At 37.7% G+C, this 24,558-nt stretch overlaps 1 protein-coding gene across 1 annotated transcript in view; it reads right to left on the bottom strand.

Annotated features, from left to right (window-relative positions):
- The window catches only part of FBXO10 (F-box protein 10), a 94,270-nt gene that overhangs the window by 24,816 nt on the left and 44,896 nt on the right, over positions 1-24,558 (bottom strand). The window contains exons 4-6 of the mRNA XM_072596768.1: positions 22,630-22,779; positions 19,324-19,460; positions 531-601 (exon numbers count right to left, since the gene is read on the bottom strand). Of these exons, the coding sequence (XP_072452869.1) occupies positions 531-601; positions 19,324-19,460; positions 22,630-22,779 (358 nt within the window). The remainder of the gene's footprint in view (positions 1-530; positions 602-19,323; positions 19,461-22,629; positions 22,780-24,558) is intronic.

Genomic DNA, 24,558 nt, shown 5'->3' with positions numbered 1-24,558 from the left:
TAAGTGACTTGTCCAGGGTCACATGGATAACTAGGTGAATAGACCAAAACTTCTCATTAACATGACTAAGTGGATATAGATGAAAAGGCAGCTACAACTAGTTAGCTATATCTAGTTAGCAGCTATACCTAGTTAGCCTGAGATGCGAAGAATACTGCACTAGGAGCCTGGAGCTCAAAGTTAAATCTGGAGCTGACACTTAGGAGCCATGTGACCCTTGGCAAATAATGTAATGAAACTCTCTTGAGTCTCAGTTCCCTTATATATAAGACAAGAATACTAAAGCTTGCACTCCCAGCTCCGTAGGGTGGTTGTGACCTTTATTTGTAACTCACAAAGTGCTACGGAAATGTGAGTTGTGAGTATTAGAGAGGGCATTAGAATTTAAGGTCCAGGATTCCTCACATTCTGGAAAGAGTCTGCTGCACCCAAACACATCTTCTAGAATATGTTGCCCTGGTGTCTCAGAGTGAAACAGGACACCACCCTGGGAGTTATCACCCTGGAAAAAGGCATCTTTATTTTCGTACCTGTTATTTGTCCTCTTCCATTCTCATTCACTGCTATGCCAGCAGCAAGACCTTGGAAAATGTGGTTTCCACTAAAAGGGAAGGAGAGGAAAACCAAGCAATCAGATCAGAGTTCAAGTAACAACTTATAAAAGGCAAAGCAAAAAAAAAACCCACCAAAAAACAAAGGGGGGGGGAGGGAGGGAGGTGGGGGGGGGGACAATGAACCACTAATAAAAACAAAACTGGTCAAAACTGAAATAAATCCCAAATGTGTTTTCTTTTCCAGATGAATCAAAATGATAACAGCGTAAAGCATTCTTTGGATGATTTTTATTCTTAAAGAATAAAGTTTTTTTAAGTTATTTTTGTTCATTAACTAGAATTTCTTTCTATGTGCTGAGAGTATATAATGAGGAGGAAAACATGTATGGAAAACGAAAGTTATAAAAACAAGTAGGAAGGTGGGTCCAGTGGAAACACACTCCTTCAGAGGCTACTTTCCTTGTTTTTCACTGATGCTGCTCATGAAAAGTGCAAAAAAGCGTGGTTTCTAGTGAGTGTAAGTCACACAGGGCATATCTGAAACATTATACTGTAACTACACACTGGTATCTGCAGACCTGGCAAGGGATGTCATTATAATAACATCTGACTCCACAAAACAATTTGGAATAGCAGTTTAGAAAAAGTTTATTCAAAAACACAACTACGGGAAACACAGTAAAGTCTTTCCACATACATCTAACTATGGAGAGGAGCCTATGGCAGAGCCCTGCACACCAGCACCCAAACCCAAAACTGAGCAGAAAGCAGGCATTTCCTACTGTAAGGAAAACAACTGGTTGTTTTGAAAACTATTTATAACTGTTTTTGCAGACAGGACAAAGAATTTTGTTTTCTCTAAAATTCACCTTGTAAGGAAGGGGCAAAGTAACTTTTTTTCCCCTACACTTTTCTGGGATAACTTAATAATCTTATAGATCAGACTAGGATGGGAATGAACTCAAACACAGTGACTTGCTCAATTCACAATGACATGGAAGCTCTTTCCAAAATGGACCCATTTATGACAAGAGAGGGAAAATTACAAGGCCCCTTCTCTTTAACTCCACATGATATCACATCTTATGCCACGATCTTTGTCCCTTCTCTGGGCTCCAGTTTCCTCATTTGCAAATAGAACTAATGGTACTTGCTTCAGAAGAACTATGATGTCACTGAAGAATTAAGGACACAATCTTGTTATTTTAATGAATGGAACAACACTATTGCCATTCCGCAGAGAACCAACCTTTTTCTTTACAGGCAGCGAGGTGGAACAGTGGATAGAGGAAAGGACCTGGAATTAGGAAGGTCTGATTTCAAACCTGGTCTTAAACACCAGCTATGTATGTGACCCTGGACAAGTACCTTAACCACTGTCTGCCTCAGTTTCCTCCTGTAAAATGAGGATAATAATAGCACCTACTTCCCAGGATTGTTGTGAGGGTCAAATAACATTTGTAAGGAGCTCTGAAAATCTTGAAGTACCATGTAAATGCTACATTGTTACATATTCTTACGTTGTTGCTAGATTGTTGCATTTTTGTTGTTTTAACTGTCTCATGTTTTACTGTTTCCAAAATGATTTCATGTGCATTATGTGATCTGCTCTTCCCTGCAATCCTGTGAGCAGCCACAGCGGAGTTAAAATGACTCAGACAAGGTCTCCGAGTCAGAGTCTGAACTCAGGGCTTTGAATTCCAGGTCCAGAACTCTTCCCTCTATGTCTAATTAGACACAGTCTCATGTTTTAATAACGGAATACTGGCGATAAGATGCCAAAGATCGTTAGCTTTCCTGATGCCTTCTCCTAGCAGGCCTTGGGCATGATTCCAGTGGATCTATGCAAAAAAAAAAATGTGGCAGCAACAACTTAAGACCTTGGAAATCATTTGCTTACATTGCCTAGAGCAATAGTAAGAATATTGGGTAAAGAATGACTGATGTGAAAAATATCACATTGGGAATGGGGCTGAATTAGATCATCTCTAGTATGCCTTTTAATTTTAGAGTCAATAATGTGATTATAGAAAGAGTTTTGTGAAATTTCAAGTCCTATATAAACGTAAGCCAATCCCTTAGAGTTCTGCTCCCCAGTGGTGCCTTTGCACCGCAGGTCTTCTAATGGTGCTTCCAGGTTCTTACCCTCTAAACACAAGGATCTCCAGTGATTTTCCTAAACACCACTTTTATTATGTAATGTCCCCAGATCAAAAATCCTCAGTGGTTCCCTATTGCCTAAAAATAGGCTTTATAGACAAACTGAGATTAATTAGACTGACCAGTTTTGGTCCTAGCTAACCATGGCACTTACTTCCTCTCACTTGAGAGATGAGAGTCTTTGGAAGCAAAATCCTGGAATCAGGATCACAAGAAGTAAAATCATTAACTTTGATTACATGAAATTAAAAAAGTTTTGCACAAACAAAACTAATACAGCCAAAATTAAAAGGAAAGCAGGAAACTGGGGCGGGGGAGGGTGCTAACAATTTTCTCTGATAAAGGCCTTATTTCTCAAGTATATAAGAAATTGAGCTAAATTTCTTAACATAAAAGACATTCTCCATTCGATAAATGGTCGAAGAATAGAAACGGGTAGTTTTTAGAAGAAATAAAAGTTATCAATTGCCACATGAAAAAAACACTCTAAATCATTCATTGATTAGAGAAATAACAAATTAAAACACCTCTAAGGTGCCCTGATATCTCAGATTAGCTAAAAGGACAGAAAAGGAAAATGATAAATGCTGAGGGGATGTGGAAAAACTGGGATACTAATGCACTGTGGTGGAGTTGTGAACTGGTCTAATTCTGGACAACAATTTAAAGTATGTCTAAAGGGTTGTAAAACTGCACACTTTTTGACCCAGGAATATTCCTGCTAGGTCCATACTGCAAAGAGATCAAGGAAAAAGGAAAAGGAGATGTCCATCAATAAGGGAATGGCTGAACAAGCTGTGGTATGAGGTTGTGATGGAACACTTTTGGGCCACGACAAGCAAGATGATTTCAGAAAAACTTGGGCAGTCTTATACGTATTGATACAGAGTGAAGGGAGCAGAACTATGCCGATCAATACAATGGTCCAAGACACTTTCAAAGGAGTCAAGATGCAAAATGCTCTCTGCCTCCAGAAAGAGAACTACTCTGAGTTAAGTCAAAACTGAAGTCTTGGTAGGGGTGTGTGTGTGTGTGTGTGTGTGGTGTGTGTCTCTGTCTGTGTCTGTCTGTCTGTGTGTCTGTCTGTCTGTGTCTTTTGCCATAAATGTTTTGCAAGACTTCACATGTATAATCAACATCTTTTTGCTTGTTTTCTCAAAGTGTAGGGGAAGGGCAGGAGGGAGGAAGAAAATTGGGAACATTTTAAAAAATGAATCTTAAACATTTTTAAATGTAATTGTGAAATATTTAATGAAATAAAATATATATTAATAACAAGACATAAAAATCTTTAAAATAACTGAAAACAAAATAGAAAAAAAAAAACAACTAAGTGCTTAGCCTAGTTTTTCTGGTGACTTTTACAACCTGATGGTAAGATTAATTTCCAAGAAGCCTCCCCTCCCCAGATTCCCTCAAGAAATTTAGATTAGATCTCAAAAACAGGGCTCAGGCGTTTTTGCCGAGGCTTCAAGTTATTCCTCCTACTTAGAATATCTTTCTTCCTTTTCCCCAACCTATCTAAATCCTTTCTATTCTTGAAGTTCCTATTCAAGTCCCACTTACTCAGTAAACACAGTCCCATTCATTTGACACTTGACTGGAATGAAAAATTAACTTGCCAAAGTGCTTTGCAGAAAGGCAGCACAAGGTAACAGACTGCAGGCGACGCTCTACACCTGGAGAGGGCTGTTCAAATCTAAGTTCAGATAGTTGTTTTGTGCCTTTGGGCAAGCTCCTTAACTTGTCTGAGATTGGATTTCCTTATCTGTTAAAGGGTATAATACTTTCTCCATCCGTATCACAAGAAAGTGTTTTTCATATCCCATGAGGTTATAATAAACATTTTATTTTTATTTGTGTGCCTCTCATGAAGCTTGTGAGTTTGCCTTATATTCGAGTTATTTACATTAACAGCCTATCTTCTTCTTGACTCCAAGTCCTTCCATGGTCCGAGCTCCGCTAACTTATCTTTGTGTCTCCTACAGGGCCTTCTTTGCATGAAGTATATAAATACCTTGACTAAGCCTCTTTGCCATCTACAGCAGTGATCAGACACGGGACAAGGACAGGACTACTTAGACTGACTTCCCAGAAAGAAAAAAACAACTTATTTGAAAGCTGTGAAAGGTGAAAACATTCTGCTTCTATCTTAAAATTACGGGAGTTAAACAGGGGAAATTATCTATGATAATTATGTGCATCTGAGATTAGATTAAAAAAATCAGTAGGATAGATATGAACAAGGCTGCTTTTATCTTCTCAGGTTTCAAATCACCTGGTGGTTATTATACATGGCCCCTCAATGAATAGGCATTAACTGGTCCCTGATGTAGGGACGAGGATTATATAATTATCTGTAAGAACAACTGCTGGCACACTGAATTATAGGTTGTGTTACATGGTGAACAAATGTGTGACTGGTTCTCCTCACTTGAGTAACTTTAGGGACATTTTAATTATCTCTTAGAACTGATTATGTAACCTAAGGGTTGTGGGACACGGACAGAGTTCCTGCCATTTAAAAGATGAAAAAGATAAATGCAAAAGAAATATACACATATACAGATAAGATCAAATGAGATTTGTGAAGCACTTTGCAAACCTCAAAACATTATGTAAATGTGAACTGACAGAAATATGTGCATATATATAATACATACACTAAGTCTCATGAAGTTAACCCCAGTTAATTACATTAAAATAAGATTTTTGTTCACATATGTATATATTGTTGCTTAGTCATATCTGACTTTTTGTGACCCTATTTGGGGTTTTCTTGGCAAAGATACCTGAGTGGTTTGCCACTTTCCTCTCCAGCAGATGAAGAAACTAAGTCACACAGGGTTAAATGACTTGTCTAGTTAGGAAGTGTGTGAGGCAGGGTTTAACCTCATGATGGCGAGTCTTCCTGACTCCATGTCTGACACTCTATCTACTGAGCCATTTAGCTATCCAAATATATACATGTACAGAACACATATATGTATACACATTAATGCAACGCATGCCCATATATACACATGTGTATATACATGAATGTTATTAGTATATACGTGCACACATACATATGTACATGTGCACATACACGTATATGCTGTATACACAATATATATGTGTATTTGGGTAGCTTAGTAACACAGTGGATATATCTGTATCTGTATCTATATCTTGTCACAGAAGCCATATTGAAGTCTCATGAAGTTAAGACTTGTGCTCAGATAACATTGGCATGGTAACTGGAGAACCCAACAAAGAGGTAGCAGCGAGGGTAGGGGGCAGGTGATAGGCCCTGTGAGAACTAACTTCAGTAAGTACATAGGGACAGCCATCGCCATAGCTATGTGAGTAACCTGGAGCCTCTGTGGGTGTCTCAAAATTCTTTGCAAGCCTGAAGCAGCATGAAAAAATGGGAGCTGGCATGGTTTGTATCCCATGGGTGTTCTGCTCATGTGCTGACCTGCTGGGAAGACAGTTGGAAAAGGGGGTGAATGATAAGAGGACCTGACATTTATAAAGTCATTTTACACTTATCAGTGCTCTTTCATACAACATGTTTCATCCTCACAAAATCCTTAGGAGGTAGCCAGACGGGCTTGGCTACAGTTACCCCAATGCCTGGTGGCAGAGCCAGGTCATCACTGGGGTGCCCCTCGGTACTTTTTTTACTGCTTCATGTCACCTCTCCTCAATCATAATGACTTGTTAGTCATTGCTGCATCTCTGTACGATCACTCTTCACAAAGAATAGTCTTAAAAAGGAGATTCTTTTATTTTTACTATTAGAACAAAATCCATTTTCCTTCCTCTCCAGTGTTTCAGTAATTTCCATACATACAGGTATGCTCCATCACCACTGATAACTGGTTATATTTTGAGAAACAAAACTTTGTTGCATACAATCTGGCCTGACATGGGAAATGTATGTACATCTTGAAAAGAGCAAATTTAAACCAAAAGATAGCCAAAACAATCAAAACATGGTAGCCATCTGGTCTTGGGTGGTCAAAATTCAGACTATAAATGTTTGAATTAGGTTCAGCATTTACTGAACATGACTTACCACATTTTCATTCCCTCATGTTTTATTATTTAAATTAATCTGATTTAGTTTATACATTTTGTCACACATACTTTGGAGGTTTGTTGAATGATTATTAAAATAGGTTGACTGCTCTTAAGCAAAGAAAAATTAAGTAGAAAAGTAGAAATGAAAACATTATCTCAGTCAGGTGCTTTCCTATTATCCCTTCTTCTCAATTCGAGTCTGACATCCCATGACACACACGCTTTAGACTAAACTACTTTTCCTCTGTTAAATGTATGGTTTTATATTTATTAAAGGTCAATTCAGGAAATTCTACATATGAATCAGTGAGATAAGTGCTGAGAAAATTGGTTTCCACAATTCTGAAGAGGCAAACATCCTCACATTGTGAGGTAAACTCTTACTCAGAGATCTGACTCCCCTCAGATGGCACTGCATCCCTAGATCCTTCTTCTCAGAACCGGCAGTACTTTCTCTCATACCTATCCAACATATGGGTCCTGCAGAGAGAGTCAGAATACTCCCTGCCCTTCACTGCCTTTGTCTGAAATCACTAGTGTATCAGCAAGGACCCCAGCATAGACAGGAGGGCCTGCTGTACAGGTTCTTAAATCTGTTTTTCTAAAAAGGAAAGCAACTTTTGAGGGGTCAACAATCTACTTTAATCAAGCACATATGTCATTCACTTCGTTTAGAGGGAAAAGTCAGCACCCTGAACTTCAGAGAAACAAAGATCAACCAATAGACAGGGCTTCCACCTGTCTGACTCTAAGCAACACATACATCACAGATCAACAGGTAGATCCAACTGTCTGACCACACACACATACCTACCAGAGAGAGAAGCACCAACATCTGTTTTCAAAGTCGGGGGCTCCTTAACAGCTGCCCAGAGTCTCATCTGGCCAAATATTTTCAGTGAGTGAGCCCCAAAGTAAAACTTCACTTCAGTATTTATACACTTTTCAGAGCCAGAGGACATCACAGCCCTTGAAAACTGGTGCCTCATTAGAAATTAACAAAAGGGGTGGGCCTCCCCTAATCAAGCTTCTTTAACAGGCAGGCCCCTCAAAGGGTGGGGAAGAACTCTCTAATTAACATTACAGCTAGGGAAACTCTCCTCTGCAGAGGTTCAATCCTTTCCAAGTTATCACCCAAAACACATTCTAGTAGCAGTTATCTCCAGGCTTTCCAAGTCATTGTCCCCCCTTTCTCAAGGAGTTCAGTGGCTGGTTTACCGTCTCCCTCCCTACCCCAACTCCTGCTCTTGTACTAGAGGACTTCAAAATATGTGTTAAAGTCCCCTCAAACATCCTAACCTCCCAATTCCTCTATTTCTTCAACTTCTATGATCCACTCCTCCAATCTACCTGAGCCATTCTTTATTTCTCCATCACCCTCACCCATAAATGTCACACTTCAACAATCAAAAATTATAAAATTCCTTTAATAGATCATAATCTCCTATTACTCCGACTCTCCCTATGTCTTATCCCTCCTAAGCCTATTCTTTGTCACAACGGTTCCTCTACTTCCGCCACCCTTAAGTATTCTGCAAAGCTAACACCACTCCTCTAATCTCACCTTCTTCCCTTTCCAGAAACCCTATCGTAGCTACCTAGTTGTCCTATCAATGCTCATGACTTACACATCCCAACCCTAAATTCCTTCTACCATTTGCCTTCTCTGCTTAATGAAGATGGAAGGAAATCATGCCACATGAATGCATATGCTACAAATATACGTCATCTAATCTTAATAGGGCACAGTTAAGAGCAAGAACAGTCCTCTATAACTGATTTCCTACCCTACTCCCCACAGGGGCTATTCCACATCTCTTTTCTCCATAAACCTCTCATACTATCCCTTCCCCTATTTTCTCTCAGATGAAGACCTCTCCTCACAGTTTAAGCAACAGACTTTTCCTGGGATCCCTCTTTTTTCCTTTTCTATATCTCAAAACTGTGACATCACCCCTATTAACTCTTCTACTTTAGTCTCTGATGAAGAGGTGATTCATTCCTTGCTGAAAAAATCCCACTACCTAGACCCTTGACCAGGCCCCTTCACATCTGCTCCAATAGATTCTGTAATTATCTCTCTGTAATTATCCCTGTCTGTCATCTTCCATCCCTTCCTATTCATTGATTCCTTCCTTGTTGCCTACATGTTTACATCTCCTCCACTCTAAAAAGCCCTCACTATGATCCTACTATAATTACAAGCCATTATCCCTATGTCTTTTCTCCCTTTTACAAACAAAGCAAAAACAAAAACAAATCTAATTAAAAGACATAAGCAGGGAAACCACATCTTTCTAAAAGGCATCATAGACAATGAAGGAATATCCCTATGAAACATATATGCACCAAATGACACAGCATTCAAATTCTTAAAGAAAAAGTTAAATGTGGGAGGAAACAGCAAAACTACACGAATGAGGGACCTCAACATTTCCTCTCAAAGCTAGATAAAATTAACCATAAATAAATAAGAAAAAAGTTAAGGAAATGAATAGAATTTTTAAAATGTTAGATATGATAGACCTCTGAAGAAAACTGAATGGGAATAGAAAGAAGTATATCTTTTTCTCAGCTTACATATCATCTTCACAAAAAGGGACACAAAAAAAGGTATTAAAGCATAAAAACCTCACCAAATGTAGAAAGCAGAATTACTAAACATACTCTTTCAGGCCACAAGGCAATAAAAATGATATTCATTAAAGGGTTGTGGAAGCATAGATTAAAAATTTGTTGGAAATTAAATAATCTAATGCTAAGAAATGATTGGGTCAAAGAACAAATCATAGAAACAACCAATCATTTCATTATAGAGAGTGACAACAATGATACAACACACCAAAATTTGTGGGATGCAGACAAAAAAAAGTACTTAGGGGAAAATTTATCTCTCTAAATGCATACATAATAAAAGAAAGAGCAAATCAATGAATTGGGCATAAAACCAAAAATAAATATATAAAGGACAAATTTTAAATCCCCAGTTAAATACCAAAAAGGAAAACCTAAAAATCAAAGGAGAGATTAATCCAATAGAAAGTTAAAAATTTTTATAGGAAATAAAACTAGGAGTTGATTTTATAAAAAAAAAAAAAACAATAAAATAGATAAACCATTAGCTAATCTGATTTTCAAAAATCAAGAAGAAAACCAAATTACCAGTAACAAAAATGAAAAGGATGAATGCATGACTTCTTCTATAAAAAGGAAGTTAAAGCAATTATTAGGAGTTATTTTGTCCAATCATAAATCAGTAAAACTAAGAATCCAAGTGAAATGGATGAATATTTACAAAAAAACATAAACTTTCCAGATTAACACAAAAGGAAACAGAATATGAAAATAAAATAATAAGCCACAAATAAACTCACTAAGAAAAAATTCCCGAGACCAGAAGGATTTATGAGTGAATGCTACTAGACATTTGAAACCACATAAACTATTTGAAAAAGCAGGCAAAGACAGAGTTCTATCAAATTCCTTTTGTGACATGAATATGGTTTTGATATCTAAAAAAGGGAGATCAAAATAGAGAAATAAAACTACAGACCAATTTCTCTAATGAATATTGCTACAAAAATTTTAAATAAAACACTAACAAGGCTATTACAATATATCACAAAAATCATACAGTATAACCAGGCGGGATTTATACCAGGAATGAAGGGCTGGTTAGATATTAGAAAAATTATCAGCATAATTGACCACATCAAAAGGAAAATCAACCAAAGTCACATGATTATCTCAACAGAGAAGGAAAAAGCTTATGACAAAATATAACAACCATTCCTATTAAAAACACTTGAAGCATAGGAATAAATGGAATCTTTCTTAAAATGATCAGGAGTATCTATGCAAAACCAAGAGCAAGCATAATCTGTAACAAGGATAAGCTAGAAACTTTCCCAATAAAATCAGGGTGAAAAAGGATGCCCATTATCACCATCATTATTCCATACTGCATTAGAAAGGTTAGTTATAGCAATAAGACAAGAAAAAGAAATTGAAGGAATTAGCATAGGCAATGAAGAAACAAAACGATCACTATTTACAGATGATATGATGGCATACTTCGATAATTCTAGAGAATCAACTAAAAAACTACTTGAAACAATTAACAACTTCATCAAGTTTGCAGGATATAAAATAAACCCACATAAATCATCAGCATTTATATATATACATGTACATATATACATACACACATACATGTATACATACATACATACATACATATAAATATATATATATATAAAACCAATAAAGTTCAGCAGCAAGAAATAGAAAGAGGAATTTCATTTAAAATAACTGCAGGGAGGAGCCAAGATGGCGGAGTAGAAAGACACACATATGCTAGCTCCAAACCAACAGCCCATAAAATACCTATAAAGAAGAACTCCCAACAAATTCGGGAGCAGCAGAACCCACACAACAATGGAGCAGAGGAGATTTCTGTTTCAGAGAGACCTGAAAAACTGACCCAAAAGGTCCCTTGCGCACCGGACCCAGAGCAGAGCCCAGCCCTGGCTTGGCCACTCGGCACCGAGAGGAGCAGATCCGAGCAGACTTCAGGGACAGAATCTCTAGAGGCTGAGCAGGTCCCTCCACCCACAAGTGGCAAAGGTCAGTGAGAGGGGCTTTTCAGTTTGCGGAGAGGGGAGTGGGGTGCCCCCGTAACTCAGGCCCCCTTGGGAAGCAGCAGCGGAGTTGGCAGCTGACTGGGGCTCCCAGAGCAGGCAGGAGCTTGGATCCATTGTTGAAGGTCTCTGCATTAAACCCCCTGAGGGAACTGAGTCCCAGGTGGCAGCCCTGCCCCCACCTGAGCACCTGAACTTAATCTCACACTGAATAGCAGCCCTGCCCACCAAAGCCCTAAGGCTGGGAAGCAGCATTTGAGTCTCAGACCCTAAGTGCTGGTTGGGTGGAGGCTGGGTGGATCTGGAGGCAAGGTGGGGGTGGAGAGGACACTCAGAAGTCAAGTAACCCACTGGGAAAATGCCCAGAAAAGGGAAAAAAAAATAAGACCATAGAAGGCTACTTTCTTGGTGAACGTATATCTCCTCCCTTCCTTTCTGATGAGGAAGAACAATGCTTACCATCAGGGAAAGACATAGAAATCAAGGCTTCTGTATCCCAAACAGGCAAAATAAATATTCAATGGGCTCAGGCCATGGAAGAGCTCAAAAAGGATTTTGAAAATCAAGTTAGAGAGGTGGAGGAAAAACTGGGAAGAGAAATGAGAGAGATGCAAGAGGTGGAGGAAAAACTGGGAAGAGAAATGAGAGAGATGCAAGAAAAGCATGAAAAGCAGGTCAACACCTTGCTAAAGGAGACCCAAAAACATGCTGAAGAAAATAATACCCTGAAAAATAGGCTAACTCAATTGGCAAAAGAGGTTCAAAAAGCCAATGAGGAGAAGAATGCTTTAAAAAGCAGAATTAGTCAAATGGAAAAGGAGGTTCAAAAGCTCACTGAAGAAAATAGTTCTTTCAAAATTAGAATGGAACAGATGGAGGCTAATGACTTTATGAGAAACCAAGAAATCACAAAACAAAACCACAAGAATGAAAAAATGGAAGATAATGTGAAATATCTCATTGGAAAAACAACTGACCTGGAAAACAGATCCAGGAGAGACAATTTAAAAATTATGGGACTACCTGAAAGCCATGATCAAAAAAAGAGCCTAGACATCATCTTTCATGAAATTATCAAGGAAAACTGCCCTGAGATTCTAGAACTAGAGGGCAAAATAAGTATTCAAGGAATCTACAGATCACCTCCTGAAAGAGATCCAAAAAGAGAAACTCCTAGGAACATTGTGGCCAAATTCCAGAGTTCCCCGGTCAAGAAGAAAATATTGCAAGCAGCTAGAAAGAAACAATTCAAGTGTTGTGGAAATACAATCAGGATAACACAAGATCTAGCAGCTTCTACATTAAGGGATTGAAGGGCATGGAACAGGATATTCCAGAAGTCAAAGGAACTAGGACTAAAACCAAGAATCACCTACCCAGCAAAACTGAGTATAATACTTCAGGGGAAAAAATGATCTTTCAATGAAATAGAGGACTTTCAAGCATTCTTGATGAAAAGACCAGAGCTGAAAAGAAAATTTGACTTTCAAACACAAGAATGAAGAGAAGCATGAAAAGGTAAACAGCAAAGAGAAGTCATAAGGGACTTACTAAAGTTCAACTGTTTACATTCCTACATGTTAAGTAAATATTTGTAACTCTTGAAACTTTTCAGTATCTGGGTAGTGGGTGGGATTACACACACACACACACACACACACACACACACACACACACAGCACAGAGTGAATCGAAGAGGATGGGATCATCCTTTAAAAAAATGAAATCAAGCAGTGAGAGAGATATATTGGGAGGAGAAAGGGAGAAATGGAATGGGGCAAATTATCTCTCATAAAAGAGGCAAGCAAAAGACTTATTAGTGGAGGGATAAAAGGGGAGGGGAGAGAAAAACATGAAGTTTACTCTCATCACATTCCACTAAAGGAAGGAATAAAATGCACACTCATTTTGGTATGAAAACCTATCTTACAATACAGGAAAGTGGGGGATAAGGGGATAAATGGGGGGGGGGGATGATGGAAGGGAGGGCAATGGGAGGAGGGAGCAATTAGAAATCAACACTCTTGGGGAGGGACAGGATCAAAAGAGAGAATAGAAGCAATGGGAGGCAGGATAGGATGGAGGGAAATATAGTTAATCTTATACAACACGACTATTATGGAAGTCATTTGCAAAACTACACAGACATGGCCTATATTGAATTGCTTGCCTTCCAAAGGGAATGGGTGGGGAGGGAGGGATGAAGAGAAGTTGGAACTCAAAGTTATAGGAACAACTGTTGAGTACCGTTCTTGCTAGTAGGAAATAAGAAATACAGGTAAAGGGGTACAGAAAGTTATCTGGCCCTACAGGACAAAAGAGAAGTTGGGGACAAGGGAAGGGAGGGATGATAGAACAGAGGGCAGATTGGTGATAGGGGCAATTAGAATGCTCGGTGTTTTGGGGTGGGAGGAGGGGACAAATGGGGAGAAAATTTGAAACCCAAAATTTTGTGAAAATGAATGTTAAAAGTTAAATAAATAAATTTAAAAAAAAATTTAAAAAAATAAAATAACTGCATACATTATAAAATATTTGGAACTCTATGTGCCAAGACAAACCCAGAGAGTATCTGAACCCAATTATGAAACATTTTTCATACAAATAAAGACAAATCTAAACAACTAAACCAATACAATAAAAATGGCAATTCTACCTAAATTATTTTATTTATTGAGTGTCATACCAATCAAACTACCAAAGAATTATTTTTTACGATTAAGAAAAAAACTAAGAAAATTCATCTGGAGGAACAAAAGGTCAAGAATATCAAGGGAATTAATGGGGGGAAAATGTGAAGGAAGGTCTCTGAGCAGTACCAGATCTCAAACTTTATTACAAAATAGTTATCACCAAAACAATCTGATACTGGCTAAGAAATAGTGGTGGGGCAGTGGGATGGATTAAGTACATAACATATATTAGTAAATGACCATAGTAATCTAGAATTTGGTAACACAAAGATCCAAGCTTTTGGGGCAAGAACACATTATTTGACAAAAATTGTTGGGAAAACTGGAAAAGTTGGGCAGAAAGTAGATACAGAGCAAAATCTCATACAATATACCAAAATCAGGTCAAAATGAGTAGCTGTGTGTGTTCATTCATCCTTCGTTGCCAAAGAAGACCATGCCATCAGAGAAATAATGACATGACTTGTACTTGACTTTGTTTGATTGAGGGAGGGCTGTGCAGGTCACCAGCCTCACTTCTCCTCCAGAGCCCTCTGAATCCTGCGACCAGATATTCATCAGGATGACTGGAGATGACCCAGGATGAGGTAACTGGAGTTAAGTGATTTGCCCAAGGTCCCACAGCTAGTGGGTGTCAAGTGTCTGAGGTGAGATTTGAACTCAGGTCCTCCTGACTCCAGCACTGGTGCTCTATCCACTGTACCACCTAGCAGCCCTACTAAATGGGTAGTTAATTTAGACATAAAGGGTCATATCATAAGTAAATTAGGGGACCAACTGAAAATTTTACCTGTCAGATCTATGGATATGAATAAAAAGTTTATGAACAAATAAAAGAGAGGATCACCGGAAGTGAAATGGATAATTTTGATCACATGAAATAAAAATGGGTTTGCACAAATAAAACTAATGCAGTCAAAATTAGAAGGAAAGAGGAAAGCATGAAAACTGGAGAAAAAATTTACAGCAAGTTTCTCTAATAAAGGCCTTAAATATATAGGGAACTAAGCCAAATTTATAAAAATAAGAAGCATTCCCCAATTGACAGAAGGTCAAAGGATGAGAACAGGAAGTTTTCAGAAGAAGAAATCAATGCTACATCTATAGTCATATGAAAAATCACTATTGATTAGAGAAAAACAAATCACTATTGATCAGAGAAAACAAACAAATAAATAAAACATAAGCAAATTAGGAGAGCAAGGAATAGTTTACCTGTCAGATGTATGGAGAAGGGAAGAATTTATGACCAAACAAGAGATAGAGAACATTATGAAATACAAAATGGATAATTTTGATTACATTAAATTAAAAAGTCTTTGCACAAACAAAACCAATGCAACCAAGGTTAGAAGGAAAGCAGAAAGCTGAGAAACAATATTTATAGCCAGTGTCTCTGAAAAAGGCCTCACTTCTCAAATAATAGAGAACTGAGTCAAATTTATAAGAATACAAGTCACTTCCCAACTGATCAATGGTCGAAGGATATGAACAGGCAAAGCTATCTGTAATCATGTGAAAAAATGCTCTAAATCACTATTAATTAAAGAAATGCAAAGCAAAACAAGTCTGAGGTATCACCTCACATCTATCAAATTAGCTAATATGACAGAAAAGGAAAATGATAAATGTTGGAGAAGATGTAGAAAAACTGGAACACTAACGCATTATTGATGGAGTTGTGAACTGATCCAACCTTTCTGGAGAGCAATTTGGAACTATACCCAAGGGGCTATAAAAGTGTACATACCTACACTAGTAGGTGTGCATCCCAAAGAAATCATAAAAAAGGGAAAATGGCCCACATGTACAAAAATGTTTATAGCAGCTGTTTTTATGATGGCAAAGAACTGGAAATCAAGCGGATGCCCATCAATTGGGGAATGGCTGAACAAATTGTGGTATATGATTGTGATGGAATATTACTGTGCTATAAGAAATGATGAGCAGGAAGATATCAGAAAAACCTGGAAGGACGTATATAAACTGATGCTGAGTGAAGTGAGCAGAACTAGGAGAACATTTTACATAGTAACACCACTGTGCAGTGATCAACTGTGATAGACTTAGTCCTCATCCATTATAATGACCCAAGACAATTCTAAAAAACCCATGATGAAAAATGCTATCCACAAGCAAAGAAAGAATTATGTATTCTTATTGTACATTGAAGCATATTATTTTCACTTGTTTTTCTTTCTTATGGTTTTTCCCTTTTGTTCTGATTCTTCTTTCACAACATGACTAATGTGAAAATATGCTTAACATGGTACTACTTGCATAACCTATTTCAGTTTGCTTTGCTGTCTTAGGGAGGGGGAAGAGGAGGGAAGGAGATGGAAAAAAATTTGGAACTCAAAATCTTCCAAAAATGAATGTTGAAAACCATCTTTACATGTAATTGGAAAAAAAATAAAATACAATTTATTAAGTGGGGGCAAAAAAGAAAAATAAGGCCCTAAAGATCAATGTAAAATAAAAATAGCAAACTGGAAGAATGAAAAATGCCACCTGTTTAAGCTCAAAAGACATGCCAATGAGGACTGTTCTATGTACCACAAATTATCATGAAGACAAAGGGAAAAGCATGGACAACTTTCAGGACCTTGGAAAGGTAACTGGCTGCTACCATGCAACCCTCAAAAGAGTAGCACACTTAGGACTAACATATCCATTGTAAACTCTGTAGCCTTGTGTGAATAAGACCAATATGAATAAAAACAAGATATTGGATGAATATGGTCTGACCAATCATTCAACTGCCCAAAATGCAAAATTGTTGCAGCTGCTTGGGGAAGACTGGAGGGAAGGGGGGCCAGCAGCAACAATGGGAATGTATAGTAGCAATGGGTAGGATATGGAAAAGGACTTCCTGGGGTAGAGAAATGCCAAGGACACACTCCATATAGCAGAACCTGAGCCATAATGATATTGATATCAAATCTCAAAATAATGTTTATGATTCTTTCATCTGTATTTAATGTCAAATATATCCATAATTACCTAAATAAGCCAATAAAAGTATCTGAATTATCTGAGATATTTTATATGAATTATGTGACTTGATGAACTGACTGGACATTTTCCTGAAAACAGAATAAACGCTACACAGAAGCATGGAACACTCTTATATCAGAGGTTCCCAAACTTATTTGGCCTATTGCCACCTTTAAAAAAAAATTACTCAGTGCCTTCCTGGAAATCTTTTTTTTAACTCTTTAACGGTTTTTTTTTAATATTTGCATCATTTCAAAAATTATAATTTTAAAAAAAGATGCATCTTAAATTTAATAGCGTATTGTAAATTTGTGGTGTTTTTCCTGCACTGAAATTTTGATGATTCAATATTGTGTCATGTAACCATATAGTATCATATTGTAAACAAGTTATTACACACACATATTCCTATAGATGCATGACAGACTTCCCAACAATGCACAACATGCTGTCCTGACACCTGTTTGTTAAGACCTGTTGGCAGATTGATCACTGATTGATTATAACTTGCATTTTGTGTTTATTTGGAGAATAATGTAATCACTACAACTTTTACACAACAGATGAAACATGTATGAATGGTTTTTCAAAATTTTCTTCTTTCTTTATGTTTCTAGTCCCCCCCTTATTTTTATTCCATACCCCCCAGTTGCACCCAAGGCTATTACCACCCCCCTAGACCATTCTAGCGTCCTCCATGTTCTGTTTGTGAAACATCTTTTTTTTCTGGATAAAATTGACTGAGTCATACAAGGATAAACCCTTCAACTCTGTTTACATCAGACATTGCTCGATGCAACTCAAACTTTTTCAGTCGATGGACCATTTTGATGGGCAAAGTCCCCAAGAGCCACCTACTCCATCCTCTGGTCTGCTACTGCAGAAAGCCTTTCCAAAATTAGTGCAAAAAATGATATTCATGAAATAATGTCAGTCTTCAACTGATAGAGTGAATGAATGATCAATAATAATAGACTTTACCAAACTATAAACACTAACAGAACAGTTTTCTGTCCAATTATCTACAAGATCCTCACAGACCACAGGTTCATAGATCAAAGCCTGGATTAAAGAACTTTTAGAGTCTGAAAACTGATGACCACTAGTCGAACCAACTCAGTTTACCATCCCCAGATTTTTGAAATATAAAGCTGCAAAAGTAGTAATTTTTTGAGGTGGGGAAGGGTTGTTGAGTGACATATATCTATGTGCTTTTTGATAGCTAGATCACATCTCTAGACTGAGCCTTAACTTCTTGAATGCAAAAACAGGATTTCTAGTTCCAGTCTCTCACTCTGAAGTTTGCAAACTCTGTCAGGAGTCTGAGGACACAGCAGTCCCCAGTCTTACTTGCCCCTTCTCTTGCCTAATTCTTCCTCCCCCTCTGCCACTCCCTCTTCTTATCTACTCAGGCTAGAACTCCATGAAACAATTTTATCAAGGCCCTTGATGTATTTAGGCCGTTCCTAGTAAGCTTTGCACATGACCACAAATATAAGAGAAATGCAAAAGAATTTTTTTAATGTAACTTTTCTTTTTTTCAGAAGCTCAAAGAACATTCCTCAGTTTAAATCCACCCAGTGTTTGATAATTCAGTTCTCCATATATCCTAAAGGCTAAATCAAAGCCTATGGCTCTGATTAATGGGATATTATGAGAACTACGCATAATATAAAAAAAAACCTCCCTCCCCAAAATGAAACTGTCACAGCACACGTTTTGTTGGATCCTTCCTCCTCCACATATGAAAGGCCAAATGTTCTTGGTAACAATTTATTATAATGTACTAACGTGGGTGTTTTATAGACTGTAATATTCTTGTCAATGCAGTTAGAACTGCATGAACATGACTCATAACTCTCAAGTATATAGTCAGGGGTTTAATTTATAGGGAGTTTTAGAAATTAGTTTTAACAAAACATTCTTACTTTAGTTTGTTAGAGACATAACTTGTGATCACTCATTTTCTGTACTGTTATCCTTTGACAATTTTATCGGAACTAAATCAATAAAGGGAGAATCTATTGTACTTGTGTACATCAGCCACCTGGGTATTTTTAAACTGTGGAAGGCATTTAACTTGTGAAAGCATCTAGCATGAATCACAAAAATACATGTGTGTACCTAGAGGGAAAGGAAGTAAAGGCCACAGGAAAAGCAGATGTAGGAGACAAGAGGCAAGAGAGGAGTGAGGAGGCTGAATAAACATACCTCACAATGGGATTTCCATTATACAAAATGTAAATGCCAGCTTCTTTATTTCCATATATTTGATTGCTACGGATGATGCCTTTTCCGTTGCCAAGGACGACAATGCCTGAACGAAGGCCACTGTGTATCTTATTACACTGCAGGATTTTTATGCACATACAAAGAGAATAACAGGCAAAACAGAAGAAATATCAGTCATGACAGTGAGTGACAGATGACAAAGACAGAAAGATTCCACATATCTAGGTAAAGAATAGTTTGGTTTTTTTAAATGAAGAAAAAAATAATTTCACTTTGCTTGGAATTTAAAATACACAAAACCATTATGGTGAACCATGTACTTTCCTTTCTTTGGCTCATCTACTGAAAATAATTTGGTCATGCTTGTCTAATGGCAGACTGCTTGTCTAATTACAGATTCTTCACCTTCTACTCTTCCACTAAAAAATGAGGGAATGTTAGTTTGAATAATCTAATAAAGACATATTCTTTAATATTATGCAAATCTAAAAGGGTGGCTACCATTTCTCTCTGAAGTCATTTATGAGGGTCAAATAGTAACAGTAACAATAACAGCACATGCATGGCACTCTAAGGTGTATAACCACTTTACTTACATTATCTCATTTGTTCCTCATAAGAACCTTATGAGATGTTCTTATTATCCCCATTTTACAGATAAGGACACTGAGGCTGAGAGAGGTTAAGGGGCTTGCCCAGGGTAATATGGATGGTTAAATGTCTGTGGCAGAATTTGAACTTAGATCTTCTAGCCTCCAAATTTATTCTGTCTACCATGTCTCAAGATGCTTTGTAGTGTAAAAAAGATGCATTAAAAGATAAGATAGACAATTTTAACAAGTTTTTTTCTTGGTCTAATATACCACCTCAAGAGAATGAACAACACGTCTCTTGTTTAATAGATGACACTGCATAGGCTGATAAGAGCAGGGTAGCTGATTTAAAGCAGTCCCGATATTACACAGACCAAAGCAATTTCCTCCAAGGAAGTCGATGTCCTTTGCCTCCTCACTAGTAATAACTGCAGGCTTTCTTTTGGACTGGAAGAAAAAAAGATATGCTTCCAAACTATGTCCCATCCCTGAGATAGACTCCTGTCTCAAACTCCCTAAATAAGCATCATGCGAGAAAAGTTCAAATACGATGCTTTACCACACTGATGCTAACTAGAGCAAGTGCCTCAAACTCCCTAAATAAACCTGATCATGGCTGTAGTGTTATACAATTCTGATGAAGAAAAGCTCAAATAAGATGTCTCCTAACAAACGAACATAACATAGAAATATGAGGGAATCACTTCTGCTTCACTTGACTTTTAACCTCTGAATGCCTAAGTTTCTTTGTCCATACGCTATGAATAATTGTGTAATTTCTTCACAGCGTTTTCTATTGATGTGGGTAGCAATAAATCTATGCTAACCACTGTGACTGTTGGCGTTTCCATTCCCAGCCCCTTTCAGCAACCTGGACAGAAACTGTAGCCACCACAACATTCTTAACAACATTCTTCTCTGTCCATAAAAAGACATAGCACTGATTTTTCTTCTCACTGAAGGTTGGAAACACTTCTTAAACAACAGTCTTAAAAGTAAAAGCTCTTATTTCAGAAAGTAATCCTCTGCAGGGCTGGTTGAGTACACTTTCCAGTACGTGTCTTGCTATGTGCAGCCAAGAACCTTTCTGCTCTTTTGCAAGGATAGTTTTGATTCTTACGGAGATTCCTAGAACTCCTAAAGATTACTCAGACATAAAAATCAATAGGCCTGGCTTATCCTAGCAGAGAAGAGCATGTTCCTACAGGCCAAAGGAATCTAACCCATCATTTTACATTCATATTGTCCTCCTCTGGATCCTGGAATAGAATATAGTGACATTTCCTTCTATCTATAAAACAGTTTCGTGGTTAAGGGCAACAGAAATACAGATTTTTAATTGTTCACTTGTGCCTTAAAGGAAACAAGGAGGGCTTAATTTTTTCCCCCTAGTTTCAGTAAATATGTGCTGAAAACAGCTGCATCTAGAGAAATCTGGAGAATATTTTTATAGCTAAAATGGAACAAGCTTGAAGTTCAAAAAATAAATAATATTTGTTTGGTTTTTAAGCCTCATAACCTGGACCTCTCCTACTCTTCCAATCTCATTACATTTGATTCCTTCCCATAACCCCTTTGATTCAGTGACACTAGCCTCTTTGCTGCTTCATTCTACTCAGTGTATTTTTGTTGGCTGTCTCTCTGTCTGGAATATTCTTCTCATCTCCACCTCCAGGCTTCCCAGGCTTCCTTCAAGTCCCAGCAAAAATTCGACCTTCTGCAGGAAGTCTTTTCTGATCCCCTGTAATGCTGGTACTTTTCTCCTAAGACTAATTCCAATTCATCCTGTGTATATCACGTCTCTACATAGTAGTTTGTCTGTTTGCATGTTGTCTCCCCTGTTAGACTATGAGCTCCTGGAGGACAGGAACTATTTTTGCCTTTCTTTATATCCCCAGCATTTAGCATGGTCCCTGGCACATGGTAGGTACTTAATAAAATGCTGCTGACTGAGTAGCTATTACTCATATTGGTATAAAAACAAATTCACTCTAGTTTCAAAATGCTGATGCAACAAATTATCTTAAGGCAGAACTAAAATCCTAAATGTAATTTTCTATAACATTAAATTAACTTTTTAGTTGAATTTTTGATCTGTCTCACTTAGTCTTATGTGTTCTTACAGGTAGGGAACTTTTCTTTCACCAATACTTCTAACACAGTAAGTACTTAAATGTTTATTAAATGAACTGAATAAATGTCCTGCAACTAAAACAAAGAAAAAAAAGAATGAAGAAAAATATGACATATAAATATATATTTGATATATAAGATAACATGTTGCATGTTATAATATACTATTTAGATTTTATTATATTATATGATCATTTAATATATAAAATATATTTAATATATAACATATAAGAGTTGGAATGAGAAAAAACCAAACAGGATGAAGAATCAGAAAAGAAAGCAATGAAAGAAAAGTGTGAGAAGAAAAAACTACATAGAGTAAATTCAGTGTGTGTGTGTGAGAGAGAGAGACAGAGACAGATATATATATATGTACGTATGTATATGGAGAGAGAGATAACAGAGCCAGAGAATGAGTCATGAAACACAGAGAAATGGAAAGACTAAACAAATTAACAAATAGAATCTTGAAATGTTAGCAGAAACTGGAAAAGTCTAGTAGTCAAGTTTCTAAAAAAAAAAAAAAATTAAAAAAGAAGAAGAGTGAATGAAGTAATACCAGTATGAATGGATTGGCTCCCTTTCGGATATCCACACCAGCCTCAGAGTTGGAATATATGTTATTGTCAGCAATCAAGCCTCCTGCTTCCAGGCGCAAAAATATTCCTGATGCTTTGCAATGGTAAATGTCATTCTTTAGCATGATGATCTAAACCGGAAAGAGAAAGTATTCTTTATTGTTCGGTTATTAAGCTTTAAAATGTACAACACAATAAAAGTCTAGTCTGTCCCTTACTGACATGTCCCTTACACGTATCAAATTCTTTTCTTTTAATGCTTCAGTTTAAGTAATATGTATACACATATGTATGAAGGTATATGTGTGTGTGTAAACAGATATATGTATATATGTATATGTCTATACACACATATGTATATATAAGTAATCTGGCCTCAGCTTCCAAACAAAAGCATATTTCCCCACTCCACCCCACTTCTCATTCTTCTACTCAGAACTATGGTTTCCCTATCACCCTCTTATCAATTTCTTGAAGCACATTGGATCAGAATTTAATGTTAACTCTACATTTATCTATAGGTAGACACAGGGAAATGTTATTTAAAAACAAAACCAAACAACCATTTTAAAAAAAAATCACAACTTCAAATCATGCAGCCTAGCTGTGAACTGATAAGACCCAATGGAGATGAAAAGAGTAGCTATCATGTAGCTAGAAAGAACATGGGGGAAGGGGTAGGGATGGATTCTCTGAGCAAGGGCACTGAAATGAAGCCAGAAGCAAAGGGCTCTTAAAAACAACGGCGGCAGCCTCAGAAACAAAACAAAAGGAAACAAAACACAGTGTTCATCTGGCACTGTGGGAAAGTGGAAGCCACACCCACAAAATGGTGAGCAGCACCAGCAATGCTCATCGGCACATTCAACATGAGATGTTCAGGAAGGCAATGAGTCCCTTTGCCATCACTATATCGTTCTGGAAAACCAGCACTGAAATGTGGGTTGAATACAAGTGGAATTGTGATCTCAATCCTATCTTAATCATTCATGTTGTTCAGTCATTCTTCAATCATGTCTGACTCTTCATGGCCCCATCTGGGGTTTTCTTGGCAGAGATAGTGGAGTGGTTTGACATTTCCTTCTCCAGCTCATTTTAAGGATGAGAAAACTGAGGCAAACAGGGTTCAGTGACTCACCCAGGGTCATAAGGCTAGGATGTGACTTACTTTTTGGTCACTGGCATTCTTTTATGGCCCATCTGCCCTGTCCATTATTGCAGGAAAAAGTGAAAAACATCAGCTTGAGCCTCTCTAATTATCCGGCCCCAGGTTAAGCTTCCTCTCCCCACTCGCAGCCATTAAGGATGCTGCCATCTGCCCTTCCACTACCTTCCACTACTACCCCCACCCTTTTCTACGTAGACTCCAAACCACCCTAGGACCGGTATAGGAAGACCCAGTGTGAGGAAGACATATAACTGTGTGGGGAGGCACCCACTCCTTTAGCTTCCTCCTTTGACAAGGCTACCTGACCATTCATTTACAAGGCTTGGATGACATGAGAGCCAACTACTGCTGTTAGGACAAAATACAAACTGTTTGCAATTTCAAGGCCCTCACAATCTGGCTCCCATCTGTTTTTCCAGGCTGATTCTACATTATTCCCCCTCACACCCTCTAAGCTCCAGGCAATGTAATCATCTTGCTGCCCATCATATCTCCATTCTTCATCTCTTCACCTCTGTACAAGCTCACCCCAGGTCTGAAATGCTCTTTCTCCTCACTTCTTGGAATGCCTAGCTCCTTTCAGGCATCAACTCAAATGTCACCTCTTTCAAGTGGCCTCACCTCACTGGGATGTTTGGAATGACTTGGAAGCAAGTCTTGAGGAGGCAGCGTATGATAACAGTTAAATCTCATCCTAATCCTTAGGCTGCTAAGCATGAGAAGAAATATTGGCAGAGACACT

The sequence above is a fragment of the Notamacropus eugenii genome, chromosome 3 (genome assembly GCF_028372415.1).
Source record: "Notamacropus eugenii isolate mMacEug1 chromosome 3, mMacEug1.pri_v2, whole genome shotgun sequence".
Lineage (NCBI taxonomy): Eukaryota > Metazoa > Chordata > Mammalia > Diprotodontia > Macropodidae > Notamacropus > Notamacropus eugenii.
The sequence above is the reverse complement of the archived record's forward strand: the minus strand, read 5'-3'. Positions and strand labels throughout refer to the sequence as shown.